The sequence below is a fragment of the Cyprinodon tularosa genome, unplaced genomic scaffold (genome assembly GCF_016077235.1).
Source record: "Cyprinodon tularosa strain WSP-4 unplaced genomic scaffold, ASM1607723v1 ctg6, whole genome shotgun sequence".
NCBI lineage: Eukaryota > Metazoa > Chordata > Actinopteri > Cyprinodontiformes > Cyprinodontidae > Cyprinodon > Cyprinodon tularosa.
The window spans coordinates 792,049-809,333 of NW_024039340.1; the positions used below are offsets into that span (position 1 = coordinate 792,049).

Genomic DNA, 17,285 nt, shown 5'->3' on the forward strand with positions numbered 1-17,285 from the left:
GCTTAGGGAGGACAGCACCAGTCAGGCAGCTGGCCAGGCCCAGCTCTGGAGATATGAGGACTAATGATGAATGATTCAACAGTCATTCTAAGGACTAGATTAAAACTGCTTTTGAAAAAAGCTAATGACAAAGTGATAAAGAGCATTCCTTACTTAATCCTATGTCAATGTTTTTATTTTTATCTTCATGTTTGATTAAAAAAAAATCTTAATCTTAACACTCTATGTCAACAAGATCCACAACGACATCCAGAAAAATAGACGGCACCTGATTGGTTGTCACAGCAAAAATTGAATGAAAAGCTTGCATTATTTATCTCCAGTGAAACCCCCTTTTTGTCCCTCTTGGGTTTCCCTGTGCTCTCTTTGCCCCTATCATGCCAACTGCTAGGAGCATGTGCTTTGCATCATTTCACTCCTCTGCATAGGGATAAACTGCAACCACATTTATTTGATGATAATAATATACTTTTTGTTCACTTTATTATGTGTCTGTATAAATTATCTGGTTATTCAATCATCCAATAATTAATTATATTTCACATGAAGGAATGTAAAAAAAAAAAAAACTTCCAATGGGTATTTTAATATAGACTGCATATGGCATCAAGCTGTGAATGCAGCAAGGTACCCATGGCTGCCATGGTAGAGAAGAAAAAAAAACAATGCCTTTTTTTAGGTAATGTTAGGGTTCAAGTTTGTGGGGGTTGTTTTTGTTCTTTTTCAGTGTCTCTGTGCATCCACCAGATGGTGCCATTGTTCCTCTGTTGGCCTGGAGTGCCTCTTCCTGCTCTCAACTACTCACACCTGCAGCTCATTTGTCATCACCATCTGAGGAGTATATGAGCAGCAGACTGTCACTATCTCCTCGCCAGAATGTTTGCCAGTATTGGGTACTCTAGCCCCTTTGAGTTTAGCTGTGTCTCTACTTTGAATTTCTGTTTGTTCTGAGACCCCAAGCGCTAACCAAGTTTCTCTCTTGTGAATCTCCGCCAGGATTTATACAGATCCAATGGATAGGCCTGGTCCTTCTAGCCTTGGAAGGAACCCTCTTGTCATGCTGAGAAAAAGGAAACAATTCATCTTATCAGAACACCGTCCATTTCAGGAAAACAAGTGAAAGTCTGCTCCTCAGGTCCACCATAGTCTGCCTGTCCGCCCTCCAGCAAAGTATCTCCATAAGAGTGCAAGCCTCCACAAACAGGAACCTTGGAGCAACCGCAAAAACCACAAAAGTGAGTCCTTGTCAACCTATATTCAGTATCAGCCTTTTTTCCCACGGAACTTGAACTCATCACTCTGATCTCTTCCTAGAGATTCTGCTTCTGGTTCACCAGACCTGGATTTCTTCAAGCTGATAAACCAGTTGTTTTTGTCTCTCTTTGCTCCAGTGTTTTTCAATAAACTTTTCCCTGCCTCTGTGAGTGCTTCTGCATGTGGGCGAAACACTTAAGACCCATCATGACAGGTAAAGTCTAAGTAGCCTCTCAGTAGACATCAAGATTTTGATCAGTATCAGTTTTAAGGAAATTAACTATTTTGATTTTTTTTTTTACTTTTTGTATTTTTCTCGAAAACACAAAAAAAATAGAACAGAATGGGTCACTGTTCAAAAGAACATAACATACCAAACTGGGTTAACCGGAGACTTCAAACATTTTCGTATATTATTTCACATTCATTTAGAACAATATATAATTATATTTATATATATTTCTTCAATAGTCTCTAGCACTTGCTCAGCTCGGGGAGTTTTTAAACCATTTTCTCGTAATAGCCTTTTTCGACGCAATAATCAGGATTTTGAAGATCTATCTCTCCTTTTTTTGGGAATAACTCCTTGGGGAGCAGACCTAAGAGAAAGATCTTGGGATCCTTAAGGAAAGGCATGAGCCATGTCATCTGTGAGCTTAGAGATACTGTCCCAGAATGGTAGTAAATGTGTACATGTCCATAGGATGTGGGAGTGATTGGCTAATGAGTAACCATGATTTTACTGCAACAATTCTTCCATTAGGTATTAGCTCTCAGGTACACATGTCAACAATAAATTTCTTTACTCCAAAGTTTTATTAATTTGCAAGATATATATATATATATATATATATATATATATACACTATATTGCCAAAAGTATTTGCTCACCCATCCAAATTATTGGAATCAGGTGTTCCAATCACTTCCATGGCCACAGGTGTATAAATTCAAGCACCTAGGCATGCAGACTGTTTTTACAAACATTTGTGAAAGAATGGGTCGCTCTCAGGAGCTCAGTGAATTCCAGCGTGGAACTGTGATAGGATGCCACCTGTGCAACAAATCCAGTCGTGAAATTTCCTCGCTCCTAAATATTCCACAGTCAACTGTCAGCTGTATTATAAGAAAATGGAAGTGTTTGGGAACGACAGCAACTCAGCCACGAAGAGGTAGGCCACGTAAACTGACGGAGCGGGGTCAGCGGATGCTGACGCGCATAGTGCGAAGAGGTCGCCAACTTTCTGCAGAGTCAATCACTACAGACCTCCAAACTTCATGTGGCCTTCAGATTAGCTCAAGAACAGTGCGCAGAGAGCTTCATGGAATGGGTTTCCATGGTCGAGCAGCTGCATCCAAGCCATACATCACCAAGTGCAATGCAAAGCGTCGGATGCGGTGGTGTAAAGCACGCCGCCACTGGACTCTAGAGCAGTGGAGACGCGTTCTCTGGAGTGACGAATCGCGCTTCTCCATCTGGCAATCTGATGGACGGGTCTGGGTTTGGCGGTTGCCAGGAGAACGGTACTTGTCTGACTGCATTGTGCCAAGTGTAAAGTTTGGTGGAGGGGGGATTATGGTGTGAGGTTGTTTTTCAGGAGCTGGGCTTGGCCCCTTAGTTCCAGTGAAAGGAACTCTGAATGCTTCAGCATACCAAGACATTTTGGACAATTCCATGCTCCCAACTTTGTGGGAACAGTTTGGAGCTGGCCCCTTCCTCTTCCAACATGACTGTGCACCAGTGCACAAAGCAAGGTCCATAAAGACATGGATGACAGAGTCTGGTGTGGATGAACTTGACTGGCCTGCACAGAGTCCTGACCTCAACCCGATAGAACACCTTTGGGATGAATTAGAGCGGAGACTGAGAGCCAGGCCTTCTCGTCCAACATCAGTGTGCGACCTCACAAATGCGCTTCTGGAAGAATGGTCAAAAATTCCCATAAACACACTCCTAAACCTTGTGGACAGCCTTCCCAGAAGAGTTGAAGCTGTTCTAGCTGCAAAGGGTGGACCGACGTCATATTGAACCCTATGGATTAGGAACGGGATGTCACTTAAGCTCATATGTGAGTCAAGGCAGGTGAGCAAATACTTTTGGCAATATAGTGTATATATATATATATATATATATATATATATATATATATATATATATATATATATATATATATATATATATACTGGTTTTAAGCAGGATTCAAAACCAGGTACAAACAATAGCATAGTTGACCTAAGAAGTCCGCCACCTTTTCAATAGAGATGCAATATTTCGTTAACAATAAAAAGGCATAATACAAGTTTAACATAGTATCAAATATGAGCAGGGATTTCACTTTCTTTTCTTTTTTTAAATTTTCTCTCTCCAGCATGTGGCAAAGCCTTTGAGACCGAATAATAATAGTTATAACAATAATAATAATTCATAGTTTCTGTGAGAACATACCAAACTGATGGGAGGGGATGGTGCCTAGTAGAGCGTTTCCTTCCTCCATTATGGTGTCCTTCAAAGCTTTTCGAATCTCCACATTTATTTTGAAGTTCTAAAATAAATAAAAGATAAACAAAGGTCATAATCAGGAAAAACTGTTAAGGAGGTAACTGTTAAGGAGGTATTGTTCACGGGCTGAAGAGGGGGGGTACTTTGTTCCTCTGTGATGGGGTGGGGGGTGTGGTGATATCTGAAAGGGATCATCTCTATAACTGAAATGTAAGTTTTTGGAAGCTGGAATCTGAGTCTACCACCTCTGTTTAAAGTTGTTTTTTCTCTCTTAACATAGATGCCCCTCACGCCCCTCTCAAACCACCTATTTTCTTTATCCAGAATGTGAACATTCTGGTCCTCAAAAGAATGTCCTTTGTCCACAAGGTGTAGATGTATTGCGGAGTCTTGTCCAGAGGAGGTTGCTCTTCTGTGTTGGGCCATGTGTCTGTGGAGAGGTTGTTTGGTTTCTCCAATATAAAGATCAGAGCATTCCTCGCTGCACTGAACAGCATATACCACTCCGCTCATATTCGGTCTGGGGGTTTTATCTTTAGGATGCACTAGCCTCTGTTTAAGGGTTTGGTTTGGCTTGAAATGTACTGGGATTTTGTGTTTGGAGAAAATCCTTTTGAGTTTTTCAGACACTCCAGCAACATAAGGGATTATGATGTTTTTGTGTTTAATTTTCTCACTGCTGTCTTCTGTTGCGTGTCTTTTGGATTTCCTTGCTGATTTGGATATCCACAGTTTTGGAGAGCATCTTTGATTTGTTTCTGTTCTTTTTGCTTCCCATCTGTTTTAGTAAGGACATGTTCTGCCCGCTGTTGTAGGGCAGAACACGTCCAGTTGTTCCAGTTGTACCTCTTCAATTTCTAGTTGTGAGAGGAGCTGCCGTTTGTGGATGTTAGAACACTGAGTTAATAGTTGTTTCTTTGTCAGTGTTGATGATGGATTTTGAAGTGTCCATATCTCCCATAATCTCTGCATGTAACCTCTCTCACTGGGGTCGCTTATAGTAGCATTTCATCAGTTCCAAGTTTTCTACTCTAGTCCATCAATGTCTTGTTCCAGTAGCCAATTTTTCATCAAAAAAAAAAGAAAATATATATATATATAAAAAAAACTTCAAAGATATGTTTAAAATATTTTCTCTTATTAGCTTTTACCAAAACCTCAGAAGCAGCTTTTTTAGGTTGAGGGTAAAAGCAAATCAAAAACAGGTATGGCTTGTGATTGTGTATATATAAAAATTATATTGGAAAATGAATCACTATAAAGGTTAAAAATGGAAGGACAATGAAACTCTGCATCTTTAAATATATACTATCCTAATCGTTCCTGACCTTATACTAAAATTCATGACTTTGGATCTCATGCTGGTTATACTATGTAATTATCTGCCATTACAGACAAAAGGTGAGGGCTGTTGAAATATCAAGTAATCTTTGGTAGTGGTACTAAATCTGCCATTAAACATTGCACTGAGGCAGGTTCTTGGACATCAGTTTTTAGCATGTTGGCAACAAAACAACCTACAATGATTATCTGACATCAGGTGTGGGTCTCTCGGTCTGGTCATTTTTTGATCTGGCTGTGGCGGGCCATGAGCTGGGGCAGGCTGTGGTTGTCACTGGGTTGTGATTGCCTGGCAGCCATGGTTATGAGAGGACCTCCAGAAGTCAATACCTTTATGGCCGGCTTTTTGTTTTCCTCCGAGACCCAGACAACTAGTGGTTATTGAGCTCACTATGTGACAGAGGATTACCCAGCAGCTGTTTCCAATGGCTGCATCACTGATGCCTTCATGTTTGGAGCCATCATGGCCAAAATGGCAAGGCCAAAAAAAACGTGCACAGACTCTTCTGTTCGGCCACAATGCAGTGATTCCAATGTGAGAAAGAAAGTTGTGCCTCATGTTCAGGGTGAGCCCAGGGCTCTCATCATGGTCCACCTCTTGCTGTGGAGCCCATGGGTTTGTTGCCACGGCCCTGTGGGACCCCGGCACTATGGCCCCTGGGGTCGGGCCCCTCAGGGACTGGGAAGCTTTGGTGTTTGGCCCCACAGCTCTCTACTTTTTCTCATCATAGTAGCTTCATCTGGTGTGTTCCTGTTTGGGTGTGACACCACTCCGGAGATATATATCAGCTATGTTACTGCCATCAACACAATTTTTTCTCTTTTTGATGTTGGAGCTTGGCCTGTTTTTTTGGTTGTGAGAGTGGTGTCTTGAAAACACAGAGCTTCCTAATGCACTCTAAATACTTTGATTCCTTGATATGGATGCCAGTGTCAAAGACTCACAGTCCATTTTCACAGAGGCAAAACCAGAAACTTGTTTTTAATAATGATTTTTTTTTTCATATTCTTGCAGCAACCCACAGCTTTATTATGAAGATGTTGTGCCAGTGGTTGAGAAATCCAACTCTGCAGTTTGCTTTCCTCAAATAGCAAGTGTCTTTGTTTTCACACAAAAGTTATTTGTATTTTGGTATGGTACGCAAAATGTATATGTGTAAATGCACAAATAAATGTTTATCCATTGTTTTGAATATGATAATTTTTAAGCTTTCCTTTACTAAAAGGAATGCATGGTATTGAGTAGATTAGACATATAAAAATATGGCAGCAAAGGGAAAATTAATAATATGAAATAGATTTGAAGTCATGAGGTACCAATTATAGGCTGATTTGAACAATTAATTTATGTAAAGATGAATAAAAATTTCAGTTTAACTGTGTTGAATTAAGTAATATTGTTCCAATGAGTTGATGTAGCTTATTTTATTTATTGAATCTAAATAATTCGTATCCTGATATTTTAGTAAAAAGAAATCCATTCTATCCACAGAAGTAGTGAATTAAATTCATTTCACCCCATTGTTTGGTGAAGGTAAATCAATTTTTCACAGATATTTAGTGTATCTAAATTACTTCCTTTCAGATACCTAGTAAATATTAATCAGTTGCCATATAAAATTGATTTAGATATACTAAACATTTGCAATATTATTAGTAAATCAAAAATATTTCAACCAGCACCTCATATAAATACCAGCACCTCATAAAAACTAACATAAGTTGAAATAACTCCTTACCGCAATAATTACAACCCCAGTCCCCTTACAGGGGAACAGAAGACCTGGTAGTTTTCCAGGCCAACAATGCCTCTAACAACCCCCTTTTTAGAGGCATAGATCAGCATCGGGTATTGCAGGCTAACAAAGAACAAAAAAGACTCTCCATTCCAAAGGGGTGGACCCGTTCCTCTGGTTCAAATTGCATGTTTTCTAAGCCAAAACAAGGCTTTGTTGGGCTACCGTATAAAGCCTCGAACTCAACTCTATTTTAATTGAAAAAGCTTCTTGGATGGGAAGCGAAACATCTTTAAACTTGGAAAAAAAAGTCCAGTGGATTGCTTTTAAAATTTCTTTGGAATGACTATGACCTGGATGACTAAGAATCTTCACCATCATAGTTCAATGTTATTTACATCATGGGAGAAGAAGTGAAGGTGGTGGAGGAGACAGACTTGACTGGAGACACTGTGAATTTGTCTAAAAGGACAGAACATACTGTACTTCTTGAGAAAGCTTAGGTCCTTAAGAGTTTGCAGCAACATGCAAACTCTTAAATAAGTCTGTTGTGAAGAGTGTGTTTTTTTCTGCCATAATCTGCTGGGGTTACAGTATCAAAGCAAATAACAGGAAGAAGCTTAGCTAGCGATAAAGAAGGCCAGCTTTGTTAAGGGAACTCCCATAGAACCTCTGAAAATAATTTTACAAAGGTGGGCATTTTGGACAACAACAGTTAGGCTGCAGTAGGGCTATTTCGCCAACCAGGGGGGAGCTTAAATTTGTTTTGTCGTGCATTAACATAAGTATATCATGTGTATTAATCTGTGGATGATATTGATTTGGAGGTATGCCTTTAACAGAAGAGATATATTGGTAAATGCATTAATAGAGATATTTATCCGTGATTTACATTTAAGAGCAACAAAGATTGGAAATGGAAAGGGTTTTAGAAGATACTGTATGGGACTTAATTCAATCTCAGTTTTCGAAATAAGAAGGTGCTAAAAGAAAATTCGATCATATTATTAAGTGTCGATGGATGAGAAAACTACAAACATATTAGCACATTTTCTCTTACCAGATGAGTGTCCAAATACACCCTAAGGGTGTCCAAGTCCTGCCTGGGTTGGGTCCAGTTTTCAGTGCTCTCTAGCGCCTCTTGTAACCATGAGATGAATCCATCCAACTTCATAACAAAACTCTGGGAACAGAAAACAAATGTTAAAAATGAGCTGCAACATATATTTATTTAGGCATGAAAAAAACAACAAAGAAAATGAACAGCTAGAGTCTGCAAAACAATATGAAATGGAGGAAAGAAACACTATTATCTTGGGAAACCTTTGGAAAAGGCAAAATCAAGATGCAAACTGGAGGTAAGGAGATAATACAAGATTGTTTTCTTATTGTTTTAGATGAGAAGAAGACATCTAGGAAACAAAGGCAGTGGTTTAAGTTCCGCTTTTCTCCTTTGTAGCATTTTGATGTGCCCTTGGGCGAGACACTTCAAGCTGCCTACCAATCACTGTGTTAATGTGCTTCCATGTGGCTGGATGTATGTGGCTGTTGATGCAAAAGAGCTTTGATTAGTGGACATGGCTGAAATAAAGTATAGTGATGTTAAATATATGAAAGGATAAGAGGGTAATTCTTTAGTAAACTGTATAGAATATAGCAGTGGTTCCTAACCATTATTATATTATCTAAATATAATAAAAGAAAAATCCCATTGCTGTGGAGCCCATGGGTTTGTATGGGGCGCCCCTGAGGCCTCGGATCCCTGGGGCCCAGGGCCGGATTCACTTCGGGGTGGCTGGCTGTCGGCGTCCCTGTGGCTCCCGGGGGCTCCGGCATTGCGTTGGCTGGGGAACTTCCTCTGGGCTGTCTCTCTTCCTCCCCTGGTGGGGGTCGGATTTCCTGGGCTGGCCCCTCCTTGCTGCCTTCGCTCTTGGGGTCCCTTTGGGCGTCTGGGGCCTGGGTCTCTCGGTGCTGGACTCAGTGCTCTGGGGGGGCACCTCGTCGGCTCCCCACAACCACTATTGAGCATTTTTCCTTTGGATAAACTTTACATGCACAAGTGCACTCTCACAAACAACTACAGGTGCTTGGTTCCAGGTACTCAGAGATTCACTTCCATACAGAAAGCCCATATTCTTATCTTCAGGTAACACAGAGTACATGTCAGATTAAATAATGCTACTTCAGCGGGAGTATCTAGGTGATTACTTAATTGTATGTCTCGTACCATGTCTGTTGGTTGTACTGTTCTTTTTACATCTCTTTGCAGGTGATGAAGCAGACTGAAAATGTTTTATCATTATCTCCCTTTTATCTCCTCTTTCTTTCATCTTTTCTCCTTTTTTTTCTGTTTTTCCTCTTTTGTTCTATTTACATTGCAGTAATCCGTAAAACTCCCTGAGACACTTGGTGCTGAGGCAGGTCTCATCTGATCAGTAAAACTTTGATAAACAGTTAACATGTCTGACAAACATAAAGGCAACACAGATTTGGCCTCATCAGAAAAAAAAACAACCTTGGCAGTAACCTTGACTTACAATTCATTGAAACACAGGAACCCTCTCAGCTGGAGTGTGTAACTGCAGCATGAGACCAACAAACTCAAACAACACCAAGAGACTAAACCCAAGGAAACTACCGGTTTAAGGAAAAAGCAGCTGTATTGTCAAAAGATCCACAGATATCAGAAAAGCCTTTGAAAGAGCAGGTAGCGATTTGCGCAGAGCCACCAAAGCATCTTTAAAGTGTTCAATGTTAATCGCAAAGGCAAAAAAGCCACATAATATTGGAGAACAGCTTCTGAAACCTTCTTGCCTGAAAATTGTGGAATTGATGTATGGGGCACATGTAGAAGATAAAGTTAAAAGTGTCTCACTCTAACAATACCGTGAAGGACAGAATTGATAAAATTGCAGATAATTGCCAACATCCACTGCAAGACAATATCAGTACTCCTTTTGCCATTCAGTTTGATGAAACTACAATGGTGTCAGACAAGTCTGTGCTTATTGTCTATGTTAATTGTCTATGTTCATTATATTGATGGTGATGACTTGAAACAAGACATTCTTGTGTCAACAAGTCTGGCCAGAACTTCAACAGCACTTTATTATTTACTGCTGCGGACACCTATTTTATAACTCACAACCTGAACTACGAAAACCACGAAAACCCATGATGGGCAAAAAGAAAAAATTTAACAGCCGCTTGAAATAAAAAGCCCCAGTGTGTTTGATCTTCCATTGTGTGCTCCGCTGTCAAGCTTTGGCAGGAAAAAGACTTTCAGAAGAACTTAGTACCATCCTCTCAAAGGTTGTTATTGTAGTAAATTTTATCACGCCTTGCCCTTTGAACAACAGAATTTTTGCCCAGATGTACGAAGATGAAGAGCATCAAACACTGCTGCACACAGAGGTGCTATGGCTGTCGCAGGGACAAGTGCTTGTGCGTTTTTTTGAGTTGCAAGATAAAATTAAAGAATTCCTTCAAGACCACAATTGATCCCTGTTCAAACAACTGAATTACTTTTTTGGATCAAAACAGCTTATCTTGCTGACATACAGTACTCACGATTTACAATGAAACAAAAAAGCGGATGCAACAACCTTATTCAAATATCCTGCAGTGCAAGGAGGCTGTGGAAGGCTTTTTGCGCAAACTGGAGTACAGGCTTGAAAAAATGTCAAAAGAAGAGTAATGGCAGCTCCTGCTGTTGATGAAGCAGTCATTGGAATTCTGTTTTTCCTTTCCTGTTCTACCTAGATTGCAGCGTCCATATAATCTGTAAAACTCCCTGCATAATTATAATAAAGCTATTTATATGCATAAATTAAGTGGAACAATATGGCAATAGCCGTACTGCTCCACTTGTGAAATTAAAATCTGTTGGGCTCTTTTTGACATCAAGACAATTTTTTTATTGCCACATCGCCAGACAGGACACTGTAAAAAAAAAAGAAAAGAAACTCTGCTTGCCTGTAGTGTCAAATATTGTCTAGGGACAGGTAATTGTCAGAGGTAGATGCTTCAGATCCATGAAGAAGGCAACAGCGCAAGCTGCAGGTTTGAAACAGACAGGAACTCTCCCCAGCTGGGATATGAACCCAGGCATCCTGTCTGCAAGACCAGTTGATTTACCACTTGAGCTAGCCAGCTGCATATACACAACAACCTTTGTTTATAGATGTTCAAGAACGGCCTGCTTGTCAGTGTAGTCCTGTTTCTCTGACTGTGACTAACTAGATGTGCTCTCTTCATCCTCTGACACGGGAGCTGGCTCAGAGCTCGTCTGCCTGGCTGTGTGTTTCCTGGACAGGGCCGCCTGTGGAGCTGGTCTACAGTTGCCTTTGTATCTCTGTTTCTTTCTGTATGTCTGCTTCTATCAACCCCAGTCAACCTCGGCAGATGGCCGCTGACACTGAGTCTGGTTTTATTGGAGGGCTCTTCCTGTTAAAGGGGAGTTTTTCCTCTCCACTGTTGCTACAAGTATGCTTAGTGTGAGGGATTGCCTTCAAGTCAATAAGTCGATGCAATTGATGCTGCCCAAAATGAACAAACATTTTTAAAAATTCTCAATTTGACTCCAAAATCCCATAGTGCCCCTTCTGACCCCTGCACAGAGACACATAGTGGATAAATATTGACCTGACATAAGCCAATATGGATGTGACAAGAAGGCTGACCATATGCTGCTTTGTTGAGCTAAAAACCTACCTAAACAAAATTCTCTTTTCAGCAAACTAAAGGTTGGTAGAATTGTTGATTTTTTGTTACTCTGTTAAATATTAACTTGAAGAAAGCCCAGAAGTACATTTTATGTTTTTTTTTAGATAAATTAGCAACTCTGAGCTAGCTTAAAAAACGATGGGCCAAAAATTATCCTCTGGGTGTATGGGTTAAAAAATGTGAGGTTAAGATTGACCCTTTGGTTCTTTGAGTGACTTTGCAGATGGAGAATGATTTCAGTCCAGTATTTGGCTGAAGTTTTCAAATAAATTCATTCATATAATATATTTCACAATGTTAACTTAGTAGTGCAGGGCCAGAGACTAATAAGGTAAATTCCTATATCTTTTCACGGCGAATGACTGCTCCTGTTAACAGTTGCACAAGTGTTAGAGCAACTTCTAGCTGATGATAGTGACTTTGGCCCTGAATTGGACAGCAATAGCGATTCTGAAGAATTGTTTTAACCACATGAAAGTGATGGTGGTGAATCTCCCCAAGACAGTGACTCGTCCAACGACTCCTCAAGTGATGAAGATGTGGCATTTGCCAAGACTGCTAAGCCACAGATGGAGCCAAAATGTATTACAAAAACTTACAGGTGGAGAAAGACAAACTTTGAGTTGCCTGATGTGAACTTTCAAGTTGAACAAGTTGAGTCGTACCAGGATGCCACGACAGACACGCCGCTGGTTTACTTTCAACGCTTTGTTAACCGGGATATGTTGCAAAATATTGTTGAGCATACCAATCAATACAGTGTTCAAAAGCATAGGAAATGTGTAGACACTTCAGTAAAAGAGATAGAACAAGTTCTAGGAATGTATTTCAGAATGGGATTAGTTCAAATGTCTGGAGTACGTCAGTACTGGGAAAGGGAAGTTCGTTAATAGATTTAAGCTAAAAGAAGTATTTGGGAAAGGACAGAAAAAGGCGATCAGGGGCTCAGACTGGCTAGAGAGTAGGATGGGGGGCAAATAGGTTGGAGAAAAATAGGTTGGGAACCACTGGAATATAGTATTACATGTAAATTTATATTTATATCTTTCACTACACTCGAAACAACACAGCTACTTCATTGAGGCAGCCATGGAGCTCTTTGCCCCTATTCATAGTAACGTGTTTGAAGAGACCCTGATAGAATCCTCTGAAGCTAATAAAATAGTAATAAAGAAGAATAAAAATTAAGATATGAAGCCAAAAAAGAAAAAGAAATCTGGGACAGGTTTTGAAGAGAAAAGACGAAGAGAAGAGAATTAAAAACTGAGGAGGTTGATGACAGAAAGATGCATGCCATTAGACAGAGATATAAAAAGACAGAGTTTAACAAGTGGCAACTTGCCCTTCAAAGGAGAACACTGATAGAAAAAAAAATTATGTGTGGATCTGAAAAGTGGTTGAGGAAAGGAGGAAACAACTGGCTGCTAGTGGACTTTTACTGCCATCTGCTGGCCACAAGGAGCAATTGGACGATGGCTTTAGTCCATCATTGTTCCTAAAAAAAAATCTCAAATGGGAATATTTTTAGTTTGTGTAAAGTGATTGGGGGTGGAGGGTGTGGGGGGTTAGAGCACTGCCCTTGGGTCCTGGAGGTTCTGAGTTCAAGTCCCACTCATTCCCACAGACTGCCACTCTGGGTCCCTGAGCATGACCCTTAACCCGCCAAACTGCTCCCCAGGTGCCACACATGGCAGCCGACTGCTCCCCAAGGGGATGGATTATATGCAGAGAGTGAATTTCCCCATTGTCGGACAATAAAGGGATTTACGTTTACTGCTAGATCTTAGATCCTCAACCCAAGGAGCTTTTGTAGTCTACATTAATTCACCTAAAAAATGTCCAAATGAGGAAAAAAAAAGGGCAGTAAAACAGAAATGGAAAAATGTAATTAAAAAAAAGTATTAATTCCAACGGAGTCTCATCAAGTGTAGCTCCTATTACTAAGGACACAGATATTTCAACAGCCGAGTGTTGTCCTAATATATTCCAAACAAAGCTATTCAGAAAACAAAAAAAAGGAGGATGTGGCATGAAAGTAAAACTGACCGAAATCATTAGTTGTTGTGTTGCTGTGTATTTTTCATTTTTTTTGCTTGTATGCCTGCAAATCACTGGATTGAATCATGCCAGTCATCATATAAAAAATAAAAAATATAATGAAATTACTGTAGAAAGCATGTTTCTCTATGTCTTTACCTATCTATTACCTGTGAGCCTCCTGTAAAGAGATTATTTACCTTGAAGCTCAGCAGTAATATATTTGTAGGTACACTGACCCTAGAAACGTTCAAATAAAAACAACAGTGTGCTCCTTTCAATCTTTCCATCGCTAGCTTTGTATAAAGAGATAGAAATGTCAAATAGAGATATGTGAAAATGAATATGTAAAAAAGCTATAATGTTAAAGTAAAGATGTACAATATGTGTCAAAAGAGAAACTGTTTAGGGCTGCTAAGGGAGGATCAGTTGGAGGATCAGTCGTGAAGGACGACATGGACTACAAAAATGTAAAGGAGAGCTGTACTGGTTTAGATATTGATTAGCATGCACTGGGCTGCTGACAGTTGCTTTGATCTTTCTAATCCGATCTGGCTCTTAGCCAGAAAGGCCAACTGGAAGCTGAAAAGCCTGATCTTACTCTCTTCTGCATGAATAACCATTCTGAAATCCTGCCACAACTTTTCTTTAGGTGGTTTATTTGTTCACTTCACTCACAGGCTTGTGGATCCTGACTGAAATTTCAGACCGAAATGTTTTTACAAAATTAAGGTTAGTTTGATCATTTATGAGTTAAAGATAGTATTACTGATCTATGCATAGTCAACATAAAGAAACAGAGCTGAAATAACAAAAAAAAATCCTGTTAGTCTTTACAAAGTGAGTGCATTTATCTGTATCATTTACATACATTATGTAACAACAGGGTGTTGATTGTACATCTTTTCATCACAAACGCACCTAAGAAATCATATGAAGCTGAAACCAGTAAAAAATGCATGGAAAATATGTTTAAAGTGCATTGTTAGATGGTAAAGATGCGTTTAGTCCCCTAACCAAATTAACACTGCACTCTCCCAGGAATTTCAGCAAGCCCCCTCCCCTCTTCAAGTTTCTATACTGAATCCACCTTGCTACCTTTCACTACTGCAATACAAATAACCTTAATACTTGTATCAGAACAGCATGTTCCAACCATTTATCTCCATTCTTCAACTCTGCAACATCATATCTTTTTGTAGAGGAAATATATTGATAAGTCATATCTCAATCTATTATTTTGGCAAACCTCTTGAACAACCGGATATCGTATGAGACCTGGTTACTGACCCCAAAAAAGGTCATAACAAAACTTTTCCAAAGAGGTGAGGCCTATTTATAAACGGACTCATTACTAAAAGAGAGATTACATTGTTAAGCTCACAATGTGAAAGAAACACCTTAGTGACAAATTGTATCTCATCTTTTCATATCATTCATCATTTTAGTTCATTATAGAACAAAGGATCAGTATGTCTTCAGTATGAGAATAATGAAAAGCATTACATATAAAGCCCAAAGATAGGCTACTTTCACAGATGCACTGCAGCACCACCAGCCATGTTTACCGTACTTCCATAAAACACAGAGCATGCTTGCTCTGTCTTTGAATCCTCTACTGCGCATGCAAGACGCTTGCGTTGTATGAATGCAGTTCACACAGGAGATCACATAAAAGTCATATATTTGGAAATGTGAACAGCAATGCAAATAATTTGGATTTCACAAAAAAAAATTGGAATTCAGAATTAAGGCTTGCAATGTGAACATAGCCTTAGAGGTTGTTGGGTCATAATAAACTAGGAGCTCTGAGCTTTATGAATAAATGAAAATGTTATTTTAAACAAATTAAAATTGAGAAAAATAAAAGGGAAAAATATCCCAGTGCATGCCCATCCTCTCCATGTCCCAGGCATGACATGGAGAAGGTGGTGCATCTTCAAATCAGGCCCACCTGAAGTACTGTAATTCTCTTTACCACGGCCTCCCAAAGCAGTCCTTACATTAAATAGCTCAAAATATTGCTGCCTGTATGATAACTGGCAGTGGATGGAGTGAGCACATCATTCAGATCATGGCTACGCTTTTGTTTAGTTTTAGGATCCAGTATAAGATTCTACTACAAGTATATTAATTAGAAATACTTGCATATTATCTGTGTCATGATGGGTTTTAAGGTTCAAACCCACATGCAAAGACACACTCAGAAACCCAAGGATAAAAGTTAACAGGTTTATTTGTAGGCTAACTAAAACAGAGTGAGAGGTTATACAGCAGGCTAAACTCAGTTGAACCTCATTGGACTGGTGAACCGGAACCGGAAACTCTGAAGGGGAGATCACAATGATCAGTTCAAGGCCCATAGGAAATATGACTGAGACTTGTATTATGCAGGAATGGGACTCACGTTTTGGGGGGCTCTTGGTTTTCCTTAGGATTCAGTTTGTGGGGTTTGATCCAGAGATGAATGAACTCATTGGAGGGCGGACAGACAGACTAGCGTTGGGTCCAGAGGAGCAATGGAGCGGACTGTCACCTGGTTTTCCTGAAGCAGACTTGAACGGATCTGGTGGAGGTTTCCCCTTGCTCAATGTGACTCAAATCATTCCTTCCAGGGGGGATAGAAGGTCCAGGCTTATCCAGTGAATCAGGAAGGCATCCTACCGGAGGACAAAGCCAAAGGCAAAACTTAGACTCAGGGAGAAAAGGCAATAATTACACTCAGCTAATCTCTGTTTGGCTAGAGTACCCAATACTGGCAAACACTCTGGCGTCGAGGTAGTGACAGCCCACTGCTCAAATACTCCTCTGGTGATGACCAAACGAGAAGCAGGTGAGCAGCTGAGAAGGGAGAAAAAAAGAAAACACAAAAACAACCCACACAAACTGGAATCCTAACAGTATCAGGTTCAGTTACAGTGGCAACTGAACAGCTAGGAGGGAAAATAGGAGCGGGAGTCTTCTCGGAGTCGTCTGGGGCGAACTGTCTAGAGAAAGCGCCAGGCTTAATGTTTCTTGAACCTGGATGGTAGGAAATGGAGAGGTTGAATCGAGAGAAAAACGAAGACCAACAGGATTGACGAGGGTTAAGCCTTTTAACAGACTGAATGTATGACAAATTCTTGTGGTCTGTCCAAACTACTACAGGATGAGCTGCACCCTCTAGCCAGTGTCTCCACTCCTCGAGGGCTAGTTTAATGGCTAGCAGCTCTCTGTCCCAAACATCATAATTCCTTTCGGCAGGTGACAGTCTGCGGGAATTAAAGGCACAAGAATGAATCTTCTGATCTGTATCAGACATCTGGGAGAGGACAGCTCCAACTCCAGAATCAGAGGCGTTCACCTCTAAAATTAATTGTTTGGAGATATCTGGTTGAATGAGAACAGGTGCATTAGCAAACAGGTCCTTTAACTGGTTGAAAGCTGCTTCAGCCTCAGGAGTCCAGTTAAAGGGGATCTTAGTGGAAGTTAGAGCTGTAAGGGGTAGAGCTGTCTGGCTGTAATTGCGTATAAACCACCGATAGAAGTTAGCAAATCCCAGAAATCTTTGCAATTGCTTTCTTGTCTCAGGAGTGGGCCATTCCAAAACTACTTTGATCTTTTCCTCTGTGAGTCTGTGCAATTCCCACTTCTCAGCCTTGACAAATAGCTTGTTTTCCAGGAGGCGCTGAAGAAACTTGGCGAACATGGAT

General features: G+C 40.2%; 1 protein-coding gene across 2 annotated transcripts in view; it reads right to left on the reverse strand.

Annotated features, from left to right (window-relative positions):
- akap6 (A kinase (PRKA) anchor protein 6) overlaps positions 1 to 17,285 on the reverse strand; it is a 212,192-nt gene that overhangs the window by 137,609 nt on the left and 57,298 nt on the right. For both annotated transcript variants that reach the window (XM_038307063.1, XM_038307061.1), the window contains exons 9-10: positions 7,892 to 8,014; positions 3,701 to 3,797 (exon numbers count right to left, since the gene is read on the reverse strand). In XM_038307063.1, the coding sequence (XP_038162991.1) occupies positions 3,701 to 3,797; positions 7,892 to 8,014 (220 nt within the window). The remainder of the gene's footprint in view (positions 1 to 3,700; positions 3,798 to 7,891; positions 8,015 to 17,285) is intronic.